The sequence below is a fragment of the Bos mutus genome, chromosome 16 (genome assembly GCF_027580195.1).
Source record: "Bos mutus isolate GX-2022 chromosome 16, NWIPB_WYAK_1.1, whole genome shotgun sequence".
Taxonomy (NCBI): Eukaryota; Metazoa; Chordata; class Mammalia; order Artiodactyla; family Bovidae; genus Bos; species Bos mutus.
The window spans coordinates 2,017,384-2,037,012 of record NC_091632.1 but is presented as its reverse complement, the minus strand read 5'-3'; the positions used below and the strand labels follow the sequence as shown (position 1 = coordinate 2,037,012).

At 50.4% G+C, this 19,629-nt stretch overlaps 1 protein-coding gene across 2 annotated transcripts in view; it reads right to left on the bottom strand.

Moving 5' to 3' along the window:
* NFASC (neurofascin) overlaps positions 1 to 10,819 on the bottom strand; it is a 201,632-nt gene extending 190,813 nt beyond the window's left edge. For both annotated transcript variants that reach the window (XM_070384557.1, XM_070384556.1), the window contains exon 1: positions 10,710 to 10,819. In XM_070384557.1, coding sequence (XP_070240658.1) covers positions 10,710 to 10,816 — 107 coding nt within the window. In that variant the 5' untranslated portion in view covers positions 10,817 to 10,819. The remainder of the gene's footprint in view (positions 1 to 10,709) is intronic.
* Between the last annotated feature and the right edge of the window lie 8,810 nt (positions 10,820 to 19,629).

Genomic DNA, 19,629 nt, shown 5'->3' with positions numbered 1-19,629 from the left:
ACGAGAGAGGCCACCGCAGCGAGAGGACCACACGCTGCAAAAAGGGGAGACCCCCGCGGCCCCAAGTAGAGAAACGCCCGTGCACAGCGAAGACCCAGCACAGGCAAAAATAAATCAGTAAATAAAGTTACAGATCACCAAGAGGAAACCGAAACACTCCTATGCTGAGGTTCAACTCTTAGAGACTGTGATTTAATCGGCATCAAGTGGGTCCCAGCATCAGCACATCTGAACATCTCTCCAGGTGAAGCTAACTCATTGCCAGGTTGACAACACACTTGCAGGGTGCTGCCAGTCGGTGCGGTTTACTGACGAGTGGTACCAGCCCTACTCCGGAGCTTGTCAGAAATGCAGACGCTCAGGCCCAGTCCAAACCCACTGATTCTACCCCACACTTTAACAAGATCCCCGGGGACTCACGGGCGCGTGGAGGACAGGCAAGGGCAGGCTCCGTCCTAGGAGTCAATCAGAGAAGGCCCTCCCAGCCCTGCTGAGAGATACAGCCCACCTGCTCCCCACCACGCAGGGCACACCCCTGAGAGGAGAGCTGGGGAGACCGCAGAGAGCCGCCTCACTCAGCTCTGCACCTCCTGTCCCCGCAGAGTCACACCTGAGCCTGCATGATGCTGCTCCACGGACCAGAGCCGCCGGAGCCCCAGCAAGCCCCTCTGTGAGCAGGAGGGAATCTGAGAGCAGGACTCTGCCACCGTTTCAGTGATAAGAAGAAAAAGGAGTTTCTTCCCCTTGCATCTCCCTCCCCCCATCGGCGCGTCTCCACCACAGAAGAGGCAAGCTCAGGACAGCAGCGCCTCAGCCCAGCCTCAGAGAGACAGTGGGCAGCCCGACCCACCATAAAGGCAGCTCTGTCTCTGCAGGCACGGGGTGGCTGGTACCGGCTAAGCCTCGCAAAGGAGGGAATCCTCAAGAGAAGGCCAGAGACACACACACAGGGCAGCCCTGCCAGTGCCCCGCGCCCCTCCCCCAGCTCTGCATCCCCGCAGCCCGGCAGTCTTTGTTTCCATCAGTGTGTTTGTGTGTGTAATTTACCTCACGTGCTGGCCTTTGCTCTCCTGTTAGACTGAGATCAACCCTCCCTGGCTCCTCCTTTGTCACTGCCCAGAATACCAAATACAGAGACTTAGGCCCAGCAGGGGTTTGAGAAATATTATTTGTTATTCATGCGCACGCATTTTCTAGGAGTCAAACCCATAGCTGCAGGCTAACAAAGAGCTACTCACAAACAGGCATTTATTAAGGATTATTATCAGAAAACTGAGATTCTATGTAAGAAAACTAGAAAGCATGGCTTCAAAAAGCACACACTCTGGTTTAGGAAACTAGACTTTTACACAGAAAGCCTAAGACGGAGACGCAAAGAAATCAAACATATTTAGAATAAGCTTACACAGACCTCTGTGCACAGACTCATAACAACACAAAGGAAATTTTCTATTCCAGTTTTCTGACAGTTTGTTATTACTTGCTTATTGATTGGCATTTTGAAGCATTTTCCCCTCTGGTATTTCTACCACTGACCACATCCACTACACCAGGTAAACAAGATGAAATGACGCCTACAGTCAGAAAGGAAGATGAACGAAGACCAGGAACTTCTCTCTGTTGGATGCCCACAAACATCTGACGTAACAGCACAAAATCTGTACCCCATCTCACCACAGAGTCAAGTGTCCAGAGCCATACACACTGAGCTCCTGACCCATTCGAGGCTCCAGAAAGTCTCGGATCAGGTCCCTGGGACTAGAGCCAGAATCCAAGGAGCCTTCTCCCTGCCCTTGAAAGGAAAACCGCAGTGCATCACGAATGGTTGTTCTCATTGTGACAAAAAAGGGCAAAACTCACAGCCACGCATAGACCTTCAGTTCAGATTCAGCATGAGGTTTTCTCCAGCAGTGGGTCAAACTCCTCCCCATTCAAACGTCCATTTTTGCTCTAAGTCAAACAGATTCGGGCATGAGAGACAAATACGCAAAGGTAAATGGCAAACTGCAAAGATTTTGACACTAGAGCTGTGCAGGATATTTAAATTAAATTAAAATTTCAGTTCTCAGTCACATTAGCCACGTTTCAAGTGCTCAACAGCTATGTGTGGCCAGTGGTTACCACGCTGGAAAATGCAGATACAGAATAGTCCCACCATCACAGAAAGCTCTATTGGACAGCACAAATATTGAACATCTAGATTTTCATTTAAAGAAATGAGTAGGGTCTTCTGGGGACTTCTGTTGTTCTATCCAGGTGTGCTGGAGAGGTTTTAGATACATTTCAGAATGTTGGGTAGAAAGAGTACCTTTTCATAATGAAAGAGGCAATGTGCTGAATGTGCTGGGAGTCTCATGTAAACACAAACACTCTAAGGCAAAATTTGCAAGGCTACAAACTGGGTCATTTTAACACGCATATGTGCACACACATGGTCTCTCCTTCTTAAAAGGGCCATTACTAGTTCTCCTAACCCAAACTTTTGCTTTCATCACAAAGATTGTGAAGTCAAATGCTGCAAACCAATTTGGTGCCCAAAACCCCACATGCTACCTAGTCCTAGCCAGAACTGTTTTCCAGATCCCTCTTGGATGGTTCTAAGCATTCCCTGGCTTTACCTTTTAACATGGCATCACTAGGGAGAAAAATCTTTCAGATGGCAGGTCAGCACCCTGGACAGCAACAAGCTCCCTGCCTGCCAAGGAAGAGTTCCAGTCCTCCCCATTGCCCGAGACACCCTTCAGAAACAACACTCCCCAGACAGCACTGCCTGTGCAGGGATGTCACTCACGTCTCCTAATGCCACAATCTTGTTCAGAACAAGAGCAAGCTCAGCTAAGAAGCCTAAATGCTCCTCACCAACTTTAAGACAAAGTCCAACTTCTAGTCAGATTCAGGACTCTCTGGAGTCTGGCCCCAGCTGGCCCCTCCAGCTGTACCTTCCACTGTTCCAGCCTGGCCAAGTCAATGCCGGAGGACCACTTCCCTCCTCTAAACCTTTGATTATGCTCCTTTAGCCCATTTCCTTCCTTTATCTCCTACCCATCTCTGGGGACCCAGATCAGCCCCTGCATCTCTTCAAAATCTTCCCAAAGGACTTTAGTCTACATTGGTATCCTCTCTTTTCTGACATACCAAGGCATTTCTAGTTTAGATCATGCTTTAAGGAACTTAATTACATACCCTCTTGTACAATTACTAGGTTCGTATGCAGAGTTTAAAGTTCCCAGTGTCCTGGTACATGGAAGACCTAGCTTTGCCAGCAACTACACATTTTGATCATAAAATAATGATCTTAGATGAAACCATCTCTAACATTCTATGAGTTGAAGATTCTCTCAAAACAAGTTGCCACCCAGAAGTGTGCCTATGCTCATAATAGAGGCTTCAAAGACTAACTGCAGATGCAATGAACACCATGTAAAAAAAACACACACAAAAAAACAAAACCAAGGCACAGCTCAGAGCTGGCAACAGCTAGACAACCCTGGTTTAGCTTCCAACATGAGTCACAAAGGCTTCATTTCCACTCAGTGCGTGATGACGAACAGAAAGAGATCCTGTTTTTGTCCTTTCCTACGTCACAGCATGGGAAAACCGCCTGTGGCCTCAGAGAACATGTCACCTTCAACATGTGGAAAAATATCGCACAGTGGGTATTGTAACACTGGCATTATAACAATGCTTCTCATACAGACATCCATGGGCAGGCCAACCAATACCTGACCGCAGTGCACTCACCCCACTACTAATTATGCATAAGCCCAGACAGACTATGGAAAATAACAAAAAACATAATTTTGTTGGTGCCCCCAAATAAAATTCTGACTGGTCTTACAAGTCAAGAGGTTCCAAAGGGGAGCGAGAACTGACTTAAAATCTCAGCTCAACATTTTACTTTTTGTCAAAATGATTGTTATATGACCTCCTTGTGTTTAAAATCCTGTTCTCACAGCACCAACTTACAGATCCACATACAACAGGACACAGGGATGGCTCTTTCCCTCATGCACATGGAGAAATTAAGACCCAGAAGAGTTTAATAACTTTTGTATTGCAAATAAAGATCACATTAGAATGAGAATCCAGTTGAAACAATTTCAATAACATAAGCAACATGCACACATAAACATTCATATACTTGTATACACATACATTCAAAGAACTCTTAGTAATATAAAGAGATGAGTTACGAAATTCACCGAGCTTGGAACTGGAAGATTCCACTGAATTCTTGCAAAAAAGTGTTACTGCCAAAGCAAATTGGCCAGCATCAGTAAAGAAGGAACTCTCATCACGGGGAAAAGTCCTTGGAATTGCTCTGCCAGCCATTCACTCTCATCCCAGAAAGTCACAAGATCTGAGAACAAAATTTAGCATCTGGTCAACCAACCCCAGTTGGTCTAAATTGGATCCAGGAAAGTGAGCCCAGCATGAAGGCCACAATCATCCTGTCCTAAGCCCTTCCCCAAGTCGACCATTCTAAGCGCTCAGAGAGGGATAGCAGTGAGACCCCAGGGTAATCAGGTTAGAAAAGTAGACTCTGGCACTCAGGGACCTCTATGACTATGTCTCAGTACAGTGCTCCAAATATGTCCCTCACTACTGAATTACATGCATCCACCACCCAAGCCATGCCATTTATTCATCGTGACTCAAACACCCCTGCATATTCCTGCCATTGAATCTGCAGTCCTCCAGCAGCTCTGATTACCAAGTCTTCAAATCTTGATGTCTCAAGATCCCCCTCAATTATTTACTCCTGCAAGAGGCTTTTCCAGATTGTCCAAGCCCAATATAATCTCCTGTCAACCTTTTAGAATTTACTGTCTGGAATTAGCAAGTGTTTCTTGTATTTGAAAAAAAAAAAAAAAAAAAAAAAAATCTCTCTCTCTCTCTCTCTCTCTCTCTATATCTTATCTCCATTACAGTGAAGACAAGGTCTTGTGAGCCTCCATTTTGCTCCAGAAGATGGTGTGGTACCCGCTACCCACATAGCACATGTTCAATAAATGTTTGGTGATGATGGTAAGAATAGTAAGACCTCTCCAAAGGTTCCTGTTACCCAAGGACAGACCTAGATATACAACTATGTCCATAGGACTGCGTGGGGCAGGCAGAAAGAACCCAAAAGGGAACCCACGTGGTGGGCAACAGCTCACACAGCCTTCCTCCAACTCCGCCAACGGCTTCCTCATTCTAGGACTTAGTCAGAAATCCTCCCTTCCTACCCTTGAGCCACTGCTCCCAAGCTGTTTATCTCGTTAACTCTGTTTATTGTGATCCTGGTAAGAGGTTCTGAAGCCCTCCAAGCCCCTCTCTAATTAAATTCATTAGAACAGATTGGGGCTTTCTTTCTGCATCTCAGAAAAATTAACAACATGATTAGCATCATAATGCTGGGGAGATGGGCTGCCAGGGAGGCCTTTCAGGAGGGGCTGGCCCAGTCTGGGAGAGGAAGAGTGAGGGGGAGCAGGTGAAGAAGAAGGCAGATGCTCAGACAGCTGCTTCCCAGAGGAGGGGAGCTACGGGGTCAGAGAGGATGGTGGAGTCAGCGGAGATGGTGACAGCCTGAGGGGATGACCCAACAGGCCCCAGGCACTCCAACTTTTTCAAGGCATGGCTTTTGGGAGAGGGAAGGCAAGACAAGAAATTAATCCATGACATAAATACCAGAGACACAGGCTTCTGGGACTAGAGACTTTCAGCAATCTCTAGTGTTAGAGAGAGAAACATATTGAGGCTCTGTTAATGATGGCATCACCGACTCGATGGACAGGAGTTTGAGCAAGCTCTGGAGTTCATGATGGACAGGGAGGCCTGGTGTGCTGCAGTCTATGGGGTTGCAAAGAGTCGGACACGACTGAGCAACTGAGCTGAACTGCACTGAATGCTGGGGCTGGAAGTAAAACAAGCCCCTCCTGCTGTTCATGACGATGTCCCTTCGGTAAGGCTCTACTACAGGAAAATGGGGTGAGCAGGCACAGGTAGGCACGTCACTTCTTTCCCAGAGAACCTGATCCCACAGAGTTCTTGCTTATACCCCTGGTGGGTTCCCTCATCTAGAAAATTCTCACCTTCCCTTCCTTACCAAAACTCTACCAACCTTTCAAGGCTCAGCTCCATTTCCACCCCCTGTAAAGAACAGTTAGCATTTGGTATTTACTGCTGGCCAGGGAGGGTGCTGGAGTCTTCTCTGCCTTATCACATGTGATCCCTAACACAGCTGTGCAAAGTTCATATTAACGGTCCCATTTTACAGACTGGGAGACCGAAGCCCGTCAGCCAGTAAGTGAAAGAACCAAGCTTTGACCGAACGTCTGTCTGAAGCCACAGCTGAGCAGCTTCACAATGCTGTCACCTCCCTGACTCCATAAGCCATACTGAGGCATAGCTCCTTCCTTGGAAACCTCACTGCCCAGGGTCTGAAGACTTAATTATACGACACCACTTTGGTGGTACTTTTGTATTACGCCACTTTTATTTTTCCCGACTTGTCTCAAAACCTAAGCAAAGAGGGTGGATCAAGAGATCTCAAGCTGGCTGGCAAAGTCTGACCAATGCCCCAGGTCAGCAAAGCTGTGAGAAGCACCTCCTCAAGCACCCAGCAAAGTCATTAGCTCCCAGAGCCCTCCCTGAAGCCCCAAGGACCAGGGTGCACACGTTTAACATCTGCCCTTGCAGCCTGAGCCCTAGCTGAGCACTAGGAGTAAATGCTCAGAAGTCTGACATGAGGCTGCTCTAGCCAAAGCGGCAGTCGATCCAAACAGGGCGGTGCAGTCATCCCAGGCCCTCCTGCCCGTCAGGACCCCTCGGCCATGCTGCTACAAGGCCAGGAAGCCATCTACCTCTGGTGGAGCATTTCTTGTAGTGAACTTAAATCTGTTTTCATTTCTGTAACTCCAACTCAACTTATACGCCCAACATGTAGCTTAGTTGGGCATTCAACAATATGCCCTAGGATATATTCAAAGGCTCGGGACACACTAATGAAATGAGATAAAGCAGATATGTACCCGGAGGGGGCTTCCTCAGAAAGGTGAGGATGGCTGTCTTTATCCTTGGGCTCCTTCCCAGTTCAGCCATGGATGTTCACGGCAACCTATGCTCAAGAGTGTAGCTTCTACGGATCCCTCTGTCACCATCAACCTCCTCCCTCCTACCTGAATTTCTCCGATGACTCCCACCTGATCGTGACCTCCCAGAACTCCAAGACCCTTCCGCCCATGTCGAGCTCACAATAATTTTACTCACCTTGCTCCTGAGCACGTATCTGTACTCGCTGTCTCTCCATCAGTTAGGAGCTCCCTGAGGGCAGATCCTGGGCCTCTTTCCTCTGGCTCACTCTGACATTCTAAGCATATTTTGACCATCCTTTGCCCCTAAAATACAAGTGCTTAAGAAATGAGAATGGGAGAGTTGAGGAGCCTCAGTCTTGTCCCAGGGTTCCCCTACCAGGCTGAAGCAGCAGCCAGCAGGGTTCAGCTGCACGCAGAACATCACCTCTTGCCCCTCGAGTCAGGGATCTGGTAATATCCTGCACCACCTTCTTCCTCACATTCAACCTCCAAGTCAGCCCTGGGCCCCATTCTGACAACACCAACCCAGCCCTCTTCCCAGCTGCGGCGGAGGGGGCCGATGCCACAGGAGGGAAAGATGTTCCTCATCCCTGGCCCCATGTCCTTACTCAAGCTTATCTGTGTTATTTGTCTGATCACTCGTCTCTCTTTTCCATCACGCTGGCAGCTCTGAGAGACCCTGTTTTACTTTCCATCTCTATGATCCCAGCACCTAGCACATTGTAGGATTTAACTAGCATTTGTTGAATGAGTAAGTATGTAACCAGCCTTCAATTCCCCTTACTTCCTTCCCTCCTCTTCTCCCAAGCCAAACAGACTGAAACTGAGCTTCTCTGCCTCTCTCTTTCTAGTTTCCTAGGAAACTCTTTTTCTGAAGACTAAGTGATGACCCTCACACCCCAGCTCTTGGATAATCTTAGAGAAGAGGGGCACCAGGGGAAGGGAACACACTGCAGCAACTGCTAAGTAACAGGAGGCTTGGAACCCTGTCTCTCAGTCACTGCAGAAACAACACCATCTTCTGTGCCTCCACCCCCAGATATCCAAAGCGAGAACCCAACCCCTAAACACCGGCCACCTCCTCAATGTACCCCTGACCGATACAGCCCGACTCCATAAGCCCAGCCTGTCACAGCCCACAGGGAGCTGGCCAGGTCTTGCTCTGGCTCCGCAGGGGGCTGGCTTCCCACTCTGTGTGCCTCAATTTATCCATGCCATAGCCTCTGTGATATCAAACAAGGGATGAGAGGTGAGATTCACTGCACAGAACCAGGAGATATATACACAATTATCAGAATCCCCCACTTAACCTGAGCCCCAAGCAAGCATTTCAACATCAGTAACTTAATCCAATCAGCTCCCAAAGATGGCTCCAGGTGATACCTCCTCCCTGGAGCAGGAAAACCTGGGAGCCCTGGGAATGCTGATGCCAGGGGAAGCTACCACCTCACCCCACTCATGAGGGGAGGGACACGGAAGACCGACAAAGCAGAGGACAGCCAGTCCCCCAGCCTGTGCCTGCCCATTCAGAGACGCTGCTCATGAGCTGAAGGAGTCCACTCTCTATTCTAAAGTGAGGGAGCCTTGTAGAGAAGGGGCAGCACCCACCGGCAATTTGCTCTCAACCTCCAATTTAAGACTTGGGATTTTAGCTGAGGTCCCCAGGGCAGGAATTGGGCTGCCATTGCCTGGTTCTCGGTGCCAAACACAACTTCTGGACTAAGTGTAAGTCAGTCTCTTTCCTCATTTGTGTTATTCATCCTCATTCTATTTGCTCTCTCTCTTTCTTTCTATACTCACGCATGCCCGCGCACACACACACACACACACACACACACACACACACACACACACACCCCCTTCAGCTGAATCTAAATGCGAGAGGAAGAAATTACTCCCTCCGAAGTGCCAGTTCTGTCAGGACAAAAAGTAGAATTATTAGATGCAGAGCAGATCCCACTCCCATCTTCTTTAAATGTTCCTGCAACGCAAAGCCACCAAATGCAATCACCCCCAAACCAGGGGGGGAGGGGCAGGCTCCTGTCTGCCTCCTTCCTCTGCTCCTCCAGCTGGCGTGACCAGTCCCCCGGGTCTTTACACATTTTCCCTGGGCTTCTCTTACTTATGGTTCAAGTTCAGTGGGTTGTGAATCTGCCGGTCTCCAGCTCTAGACGAAAACTCCACGTCCTGCCCACCCAGGTCTCCAAGCCCTGTGGCTGCCCTTGCCGGAGCCGTGATTAGGGCCCAGCAAGGGCTCATCCACGTTCCGAGGGTAGATAACACACACCGGCCCTCGTGCCAGGGAGACAGACAGGCAGAAAAGGGACATCGTCATCCACTCCTTTGGACGGAGGAAGGAGGGATCTCTGCCCAACACACACACAGACACACACACACACCACTGCCAAATGCCAAGTAAGGAATGAGGAACAGAACCCAGCTCAAGGCAAGAGGGACTGCCATGGGGACCAGAGTCTAGGTGATTCAGCACTCTGCCCACTCAGCCCAGCCCATGGGCCACACTCATGACAGCTCTCGATGCCAAAGTGCTGACTTGGAGGCTGAGAAAGAATCCTTTCTAAAATCCGAAATTTTCCAGCCCTCCAGAGAGGCTCCTCATCCAGGCCTTTGCATCCCAGGGCTCAGATCAAGACCAGGAAGAGGTTGCGAAACCATTTCTTTGGATTCTGCCTCTCCTCACTAGTTTTCCTAAGCTTAACACCTCCTCCCCCCCACCCCCACTCCCATCCCTCTAGGAAACAAACCTGAACAGCTACAGGAAGACAGTGGCTAAAGAGGAATGTAAGAGAGGCCTAATAACACGCAGCATCCTTTGCCCTTCCCCACCCCGGAGCCATGAATAGGATCAAACATGCAGAAAGGGGTATAAGTGGATTCTGCCACAGTGAGTACACAGGGCCTTCAGAGTCCTAGGCCTCCCCAAGCAGAGAAGGAGGGCCCAGCGGCAGGTGAGGGGGCTTGGGACAAGTCTGTGTGGCTACAAACAGCACCAGGAAGGGCATGTGGGGAAGGTGATGGGGGGCTCGCCAGGTAACAGTCAAGAGGGAGAAGACGGCGTTCTGGAGAGGGTGGAGGCGGACACCAGTAGGCAGCTGGGAAGGGGCTAGGCCCCGGTATGCAGAAGGGACGCGGTAGGGACAGAAACTGCGAGGGAGCTGATAGACGCACACGGAGGGACGGGGGCATGAATCGGCGGCCGGAGCAGTAAGGGCAGGAGAGAGGCGGGGGTGCAGGGAAGGGAAAACAGAAGGGAAGGGGTCGCACAAAGTGGGGTGCGGTGGTAAACAGGTCAGTGGAGAGCTCGGGGTGCGGCGGGGACGGAAGGACAGAGGAAGAGACGGAGGGGAGGGAGGGGGCGGGGAGGCGGCCAAAGAGCAAAGGCGTGCGGGGGGCTGGGGCGGGGAGCCGGGTGGGGCAGGGTCCCGGTGTAGACTCGGGGCTCGGGCAGGTGACGACGCGGAGAGAGAGGTCGAGGCGTGGAAGGAGGGGATGGGTTCGGGTGAGAGATGGAGACAGGCAGAGAAGGGCGGGAGCAAGGGGACGGCGCTGGACGGGCCTCCACGAATCCGTTCCACCCGCAGCTCGTCTCCGGTGTCCGCGCGTGCCTACCTGCAAGGGCTGGGGCTCCGGCCCCGGGTGCAGTCGGCGCTGTCCGCCGCCCGCGCCGCCGCTTGCCCGTCGTCCCCCGCAGCGCCGCTCGCCTCCCGCCGCCGCATTAGGGCAGAGCGCGGCCCGTGCGCGCCCCCGGCGGCCGCGCGCCCCCGACCTCCTGCGTGCGCGCGCCCGCGCCTCCCCGCGCGCGCCGGGACGGGGAGGGGGAGGGGAAGGGAGGGCAGAGGAGGGAGGGGGCGGGGAGGGAGGCAGAGGGGGAGGGGAGGGAGGGGAAGGGAGGGGAGAGGCGAGGAGTGGGGGAGGGGAGGGGAGGGGAGGGGAGGGGAGGGCCGGGCCGGACTGGGGAGCGCGCGGGCCGAGACCCGGCAGGGCCTGGAGGGGCGCGGGCCAGAGGCTTGCGGGGTCCGGCCCGCGCCGCCTTTCTCTTCGCACGGACCCCGGCCTCTGCGCACGGGCATTGGAGACGGTAGTGATCCGCTCCGGTTTCCATTCGCCGAGCCAGACTTGCTGGAGGGAACACGCTGGCGGTCTATCCGGGACTATCGCGTTTGTCCTGTGCACGCCCCTCCACCATTAGACTGGGACTCATTGTGGGGCTTGTTCCCAGGGAGACTTACTTCTGGTAGACTCTCAGGAGCTTTTCTTTACTGGAGAGCTGTTGAATCCCGAACTGGGGAGGTCAGCAATGTTGTGACACCTGCTGATGGTGGAGTGGTCTTCTTTTAAAAGCGGGAAATTTCATTTAAATGGGCTCAGGCCCTGCCCAGACTTGAGTTAAGGGGGAAGAAGCCCAGCACTGGGAGGCCAGATATCCAAAGTCTCCTCCTGACTCTGACTCTCGTGGTGAGATGCTTCTCTGTGGGCCTGTTTTCTCAACTGGACGATGAAAAGTTGATTAGATGATCCCTTCAGAACTGGCAACTGTGAGGCCCTGTGCAGGCTGAGAGAGACACGAGCTCACTGTCACCTGAAACCATGGAGAGATCTGGATTGGGGCATCACATAACCTTAGGCGGGGAGAGCACTTGGAAGAAGTTTCTAGTCTATCCCTCATCCCAAACCACAGTTCCCTTGGCAGCCCCCCTCTGAGGTCCCATTCAAAATCATGTTCAGGGAGTTTGCCTGGTGGTCCAGTGGTTAAGACTCCCCCCTTCCAATGCAGGAGTCTCTGATTTGGAAACTAAGATCCCACATACCATGTGGCACAGCCAAAGAAGCCAAGGGGAAAAAAAAGCACACGCAGCCCCCTTCCCTGCACTCACACAGCCCCTGCCCTAGCACCACGATTGCTGAGCTGCACCCCATGCCTCCCTGCCCCTCTCCAGCCTGTGGGCTCTGGGAGAGCAGGAATGTGTCTTGTTCCACAAGCTGTTCCCAGCCGTAGCACACAGTAGGTGCTCAATCAATACTTGATCAAGGAATGGATGACAGCCAGTAATAAAGGAATCATCCAAATACCCAACAAAGTATCTCACTCTTCAGTTAGGTGCTTTGAGACTTACAATCACAGCTATTAGGCAAAGTCTATACGATGGGAAAGGAAGGGGTTGATATGACAGGACCTGAGAGCATGGCTGCCTCTAGGTGTCAGGAACCCTGGGCAAAAGTTTTTGCAGGGTCCCTTATCAATACAAACAAGTTGACTTCATTCAACATCTAGTCTCAGCATCATTCTAGCAGCCCACTCTCACACAATCCTATGAACAAAGGAGGGCATGCTCCTGGAGTGGGGCCTGGCCACGAGGCCCTGGGGTGACCCTGCAGCATGCATGCTCCTGGAGTGGGGCCTGACCACGAGGCCCTGGGGTGACCCTGCAGCATCCAGGAGCCTCCTGGGGTGTCTGGTCAGCCCCACTGCCAGGTGATGTAGAATGCTATAAATTTCTCTGAAGGGGAGAATCTGGACATTGGGGAGCCCCATCCAGATGCATAACTTGCCCCAGTTGGTCCCAAGCACTAAGGAGAAACTTAGGAAGATTAGAGAAAGTTGCTTCCAAGCACCAGGGCCCTTAGGTCTGGACTCAGGGCAGGACCCCCTTACTCTCTCACTGGACGTGTCCAGCTGTGGCTGTCTCCGTAGAATAAAGAAAATAATTTCCCTTTTCTAAGCATCTGTTGTATGTCAGCTGCTGGGTTCCTGTTTAGATCATTTGCGGGCTCTTTACAGTGATGAGATGGAGATACTTTTTAGGTGGTATTGCCTGTGGTGATGACACCAGCTCAGACACCTGCTGGGATTCAGATCCCACCTCCACCACTTCAGATGTGGATGAATGTGGGCAATTTCCTTTTATTTCTTTTGAAAAATATTATTAAATCTATACAAGTGTAGAATTACAATATGAATTAGAGCCAAATCGTTCTATAAGATTTCTTACAAAATATGTTTCTCTCATGCTTTCCCCTCTCTAGAAGCCATCACTTTCAACCCTTTTGATCTTTGGTTATTGCCTATTTACTTCTGTGTATCTAATAAGATGCTATGTTGCAATTTCTTGCTCCTGTTTAGGCATTATCTCTTGATTCCACCCTATGAAAGACACTCTTCACATATACCTGTCCTGTTCTCTTTTCCAACCTCCCAAACTAGTCAGATCTCAACACTGGTTAAATCAGAATTAGTATTTATTATGATTACTTAAATGCTATTTACAATGGACCTTTTCAGTTCCTGCAAACTTTTTGTTTTTTCCTTAATATTTGTCATTTTTGGTTTGTTTTGTTGCCACAGGGAAGCCCTCACATATAGTGAAAAGTGAAGTTGCTCAGTCATGTCCAACTCTTCGCTACCCCATGGACTGTAGCCCACCAGGCCCTCCGTCCATGGGATTTTCCAGGCAAGAGTACTGGAGTGGGGTGCCGCTGCCTTCTCCGTTAACAGTGGCTAGGCATAATCACATATGGTAATTATCTATAATTCAACTCTAAACTCTCCATCAGTTGTCTATGTCTATTTGTTCAAAGCTTTCAAGTATTATATTAATTTTTATCTTCTAGAAGATTTTCTCCTAGAGCCTTCTGATGTTGAAGGAGCATGGGATTTGCCAAGAAAGTCCTAGCTGACCAGCAGGGTGAACTTGGGCAGATCATTTAACCTAAGACTTATTTTTCTCATCTGTAAAAAAAGGGATAAAATGAACACCAATCAGGTAAGGTCCTTCGTAAACTAAAACGCTCTGCGCACATGTTAGCTATTGCCCAGCTTTCTCTTCCTTTCCTTCATCTTTTTCAAAACAGCTAAGAAAACTGAGGCTTGGAGAGACAGAAAAGCACAGTGATTTGGTGGTGGAAACTGAACTAGAACTCGCTTCTCACAGCTGTGGTGTGAGGAAGTGAACTCTGGGCCAGAGGGGAGTGAGCGGAGCGCGCGCAGCAGGTGCTGTCGTCCGACGCGCCCCCCTGACTAGGGGAGGGCGCCACCTGCTGGCGACAGGCTCTGGGGACAGGCACTGGCTTGGGCTCACGCTTCTGTGTCAGGAACAGGCTGACTCTGTGCCAAGGGCAGAAAGCGATTACTTTTTCTCTCCAGACCTTTCTCTGGCCTTCCTGTATCCTTTTCTTCCCTGAGTGTGTATCTCTAGTTCTGTCTGAAATTCCAGCAGGCATCACTCTTCTGACCCCAGACTTGAAGCCTCACTTCCTGTGTCCTCTGTAATGCTGAGTGTTGAGTCACGAATGATTCTTAGATTCCCTCGCATCTCATGGCTCCCAACCAAACTGCAGAAGCCCTGCCTTACCCTGGGCTCAGGCCAAAAGAAAGCCTCCGTGCTGTCTCAGGTGCTTGGGGGACACTGGCCTGGGAGTGCTGAGGGACAGGGCTGGGCCCCACCAGCGTCCGTTATACCCTCAGCCACCCTTTTCTGCATGGCCCCTAGAAGGTGTGGGAAAACAGACAGTTCCTGCATTATTGCTGGAGGTTTAACTTGATACAGGGCAATTTGCCAGTGCCATCAAAAACGTTAATGTAGCCTTTAACCCATCAGTGCTAGCTCTAAGACTCTAGCCTGCAGAAACACTGGCACAAATCACAAAAATGTGTATGCACAAGGACGCTCACTGACCATCCAGAGGTCAGGGGTCAAACAGGTTGTATAATCTGTGGGGTAGAGAGGTATGTGTGCATGCTAAGTTGCTTTAGTCGTGTCTGACTCTTTTTGACCCCATGGACTGTAGCCCACCAGGCTCCTCTGTCCATGGGATTTTCCAGGCAAGAATACCAGAGTGGGTTGCCATGCCCTCCTCCAGGGGATCTTCCCAATCCAGGACTCTTGTGTCTCCTGCATTGGCAGGCAGGTTCTTTACCATGAGTGCCACCTAGGAAGCCCTGTGGAGAGGTCTGGAGCCACTTAAGAAATAATAATACACACACATATCTTTTTAAAAGAAGAGTAGCATAATAGCATGTAGAGTATAATTCTTTTCTGGAAGAAAAATAAAAGCCAGTTGGCATAAGAGGTTGGGAAAAGAGAGAGGGAATGAATCCCTGGGCAAGTTTAGAAGCTTGAGTACAGAGCACTTGGAGGAAATCAGGAGGGACCCAATTTTTTTTGAAGCCTTTCTTGTACCATGCCCTTCCCATTGACCTTTACTGACTATGCCAATGCCAAAGCCTTTGACTGTGTGGATCACAATAAACTGTGGAAAATTCTGAAGGAGATGGGAATACCAGACCACCTGACCTGCCTCTTGAGAAATCTGTATGCAGGTCAGGAAGCAACAGTTAGAACTGGACATGGAGCAACAGACTGGTTCCAAATAGGAAAAGGAGTACGTCAGGGCTATATATTTGTCACCCTGCTTATTTAACTTCTATGCAGAGTACATCATGAGAAACGCTGGGCTGGAAGAAGCACAAGCTGGAATCAAGATTGCCGGGAGAAATATCAATAACTTCAGATGTGCAGATGACACCACCCTTATGGCAGAAAGTGAAGAGGAACTAAAGAGCCTCTTGAAAGTGAAAAAGGAGAGTGAAAAAGTTGGCTTAAAGCTCAATATTCAGAAAATGAAGATCATGGCATCCGGTCCCACCACTTCATGGCAAATAGATGGGGAAACAGTGGAAATAGTGGCTGACTTTATTTTTCTGGGCTCCAAAATCACTGCAGATGGTGATTGCAGCCATGAAATTAAAAGACGCTTACTCCTTGGAAGGAAAGTTATGACCAACCTAGATAGCATATTAAAAAGCAGAGACATCACTTTGTCAACAAAGGTCCGTCTAGTCAAGGCTATGGTTTTTCCAGTGGTCATGTATGGATGTGAGAGTTGGACTATAAAGAAAGCTGAGTGCAGAATTGATGCTTCTGAACTGTGGTGTTGGAGAAGACTCTTGAGAGTCCCTTGGACTGCAAGGAGATCCAACCAGTCCATCCTAAAGATCAGTCCTGGGTGTTCATTGGAAGGACTGATGTTGAAGCTGAAACTCCAATACTTTGGCCACCTGATTGGAAGAGCTGACTCATTTGAAAAGACCCTTATGCTGGGAAACATTGAGGGCAGGAGGAGAAGGGGATGACAGAGGATGAGATGGTTGGGTGGCATCACTGACTCAATGGACATGGGTTTGGATGGACTCCGGAAGCTGGTGATGGACAGGGAGGCCTGGCATGCTGTGGTTCATGGGGTTGCAAAGAGTTGGACACGACTGAGCGACTGAACTGAACTGAACTTCCCATATATTAGATCATGTAGTCCTCACAAAAACCCAGTGAGATTGGCATCACTGTCTTCAGTTTACTGATGAGGAAACAGAAGCCCAGTGAGATTAGTAAACTGCAGCATCATGCGGATGGGATGTGGTAAGGGATTGCGTGTGTGTGTATGTTCGGTTGTGTCCAACTCTGAGGCCCCTTAGAGACCCCTTAGTCCACCAGGCTCCTCTCTCCATGGGAGAATACTGGAGTATGTGGCCATTTCCTACCCAGAGGATCTTCCCAACCCAGGGATTGAACCTGCATCTCTTGTGTATCCTACATCGGCAGGAGAATTGTTTACTGCTGCATCCCCTGGGTAACCAGGTAAAGGATTAAGCTTGCCCAAAGACAGGCTTAGCCTTTGCCCTTGGCTCCTGGGAGGTCATCTCTAAACCCCTGGGATGTCCAGCGATGTCCTGCATGACAAAAGGGTCTTTGTCTGCTTGTAGGGGCTCAGCCTCACTAGACAGTCTATGCTGACAATGTGGTTTATGGTGGGGGTTTGGGGCTTGACCGCCAGAGGGCCGGAAACTTAGGTCAACCACAAGGGGGGTCAGCCAAGTCTAAGTGCTGCTGTTGCTTAGTCACTTAGTCATGTCTGACTCTGCAACCCCATGAACTCTAGCCCGCCAGGCTCTGCTGTCCATGGGGACTCTCCAGGCAAGAATACTGGAGTGGGTTGCCATGCCCTCCTCCAGGGGATCTTTCCAACCCAGGGATCAAACCCAGGTCTCCTGCATTGCAACCAGATTCTTTACCATCTGAGCCACCAGGGAAGCCCAAGAATACTGGAGTGGGTTGCCATGCTCTTCTCCAGAGATCTCCCTGACCCAGGGGTCGAACCCAGGTCTCCTGCACTGCAGGTGCTTTCTTTACCAGCTGAGCCACTGGGGAAGTGACTGAGCCTCAATAAAGACTCTCACACTGAGGCCCGGGTGAGCCTCCCCAGCTGGCTGTCCTCTGTGCGCACCATCACACATCCCTGCTGGGGTTTGGCCCTGTCCCCGCGTCTCCCCTGGGGAGGACGTCCAGAAGCCCTGCACATGGAGCTCTCCTGGGCTCCGCCTCTTCCTGTGTCTACTTTACTCTGAGTCCTTTCGCTGTGATAGAGCATAACCAGCCGTATACTAGCTTCCAATGAGTTCTGTGAGCCCTCCCAGCAAATTATTGGGTCTGGGGTGGTCTTGGGGGATGCCCAAGCTTGCAACTGGTGACAAAGTGCAGGTGGCTCTGGGGACTGCTCCCCAACTCTGAAGATGGTAAGCAGTGGAATCTGGAGTCCTGCAAAGGTCTCAGAGATGCCAGTGTGCCCCCTCCCCACGTCCCCCGCACTCCGCACACTGCCCCGTTGTATGACCAGTGCTGAAAGATAGACATTCTAGCTTCCTGTGGATGGGCAAGGGGAACAGAGTGATGGCCACACTAAGGGGCAGGGAGGTGGGTGAGGATGTGGCCAAATAAGCTGAGGCGCGCTCAGACAGAGTACTGAAGATTTTAGAAAGATCCAGGAGCCTGTGCCCCTCGCAGTGCGGGGCGTTGGGGCGGGGGCAGGCATAGAGAAAGTCAATGGAAGAAGTCACTAGGGACCCCATTTTCCATAGGTCCCCTAAGAAGCTAGAAACCTTCACCCCCTCTTCCTTTTCCCTCAGGATTTCCTCCCCTCCCTAAGCCAGAAGTGAAGTGAAGTGAAGTTGCTCAGTTGTGTCTCTTTGCGACCCCATGGACTGTAGCCTACCAGGCTCCTCCATCCATGGGATTTTCCAGGCAAGAATACTGGAATGGGGTGCCATTTCCTTCTCTAGGAGATCTTCCCGACCCAGGGATTGAACCCGTGTCTCCTGCGTTGTAGGCAGATGCTTTACCATCTGAGCCACTAGGGAAGTCCCCTAAGCCAGAAGGGGAGTTTAAACCTCGATTTGCATGTAGATTTAAGGGAAGGAGGGAGAAAGCTGAGACTGGGCCCTGTTCCTTCCCCTACTTGGGGACACACATGGTCCTTTCCACGAGCCCCCATATTGCCCTCGCATCTGGCACATTCTTGACTACCTACTCTCAGCCCCCAGAGGAAAGGTCCAGTCTAGTTCCAGGCTGGAGAGCACCTTTCTACCTGATTTCTCACTTCCTGCTTTGGAATTTTTAAAAAAAATCATCTACTGCTGAGGGCAGGAGGGCTGAGGCCCTGAGGTCACTTGAAAAGCACACACAATGTCCGTGTTGTTAGCTTGCAGATGTGGAACCCTCTGCAAGGTGTGGGATCAGTCTTGCACCTTGGCAGGGAACAAGGAGGCAGGCGGAGGGGAGGTGAGGCCCTGGAACAGCCCTTGTTGCAGCCCTGTCCCTGATTTGTGAACAAGAGTTGCAGCCACTCCAGTTCATGCTTGTACACAAAGCATATTTCCCCCTTTAAAGGCTGCCCACTGTGATCATTTGGGACAAATTTCACCTGCATAAATGTGCAGGAGAAAGTAGGCTGTTTGGAGCTGTTCTCCACTGCAGTGAAAAGGCCACACCTGTTTACATTTTCCTCTCTCCTCCAGCCAGCCAGCCAGCAAGAAGACAGCCCAGCTTCAAACTCTTTTTCTCTAAATAAATGAAAGCTTGGTTTTCCAGAGGCCTATAAGGACTAATTTTCTAGGCATAATCCTGTCCCCAAACAGGAATGAACAAGATCCCTCTCCAGCAGGGAGTCCTGGCATTTAGAAAATCATTGCCGAAAGAGCTTCTTCTTCTGCAGCTGTCTTGCAAATTCACTTGTACAAATAGTCCTGAGACGGGTCAGGCACTGCTAACCACAAGAGCATCCGTATCACCACAATCAAATGGTTAAAGCATGTTAAACAATTCCTCTTCCTGAAACCTCTCTCTCACTTTATTTTGGCAGTGGACTCCTATTTTAAGACCCTGCTTAAACATCTCTCTGGTGGGGAAAAACAACCTCTCCCTTTGCCAGAACCGGCCCCTCTCCCTTTGTCTTCACCTGGGCAGCAGTGCGCGTGTCACACGCTCTCTTCATAGCTTGTGATACCATGTTTCTTTACAGACATGTCTCCCTAACTAGACTGGAAGTTTCCTGACAGTAGGGAGGTTTTATTCTCTGTGCCTCCAGAGTCAAACACAGCGTGCTGCTCCTGGCTGAAGCTCCATAAATATTTATTCAACAGTTGAATGAATGTACGAATAAAAGAGCTGCTGCGAGTATAGACCACACTGCCCAGTGGTGG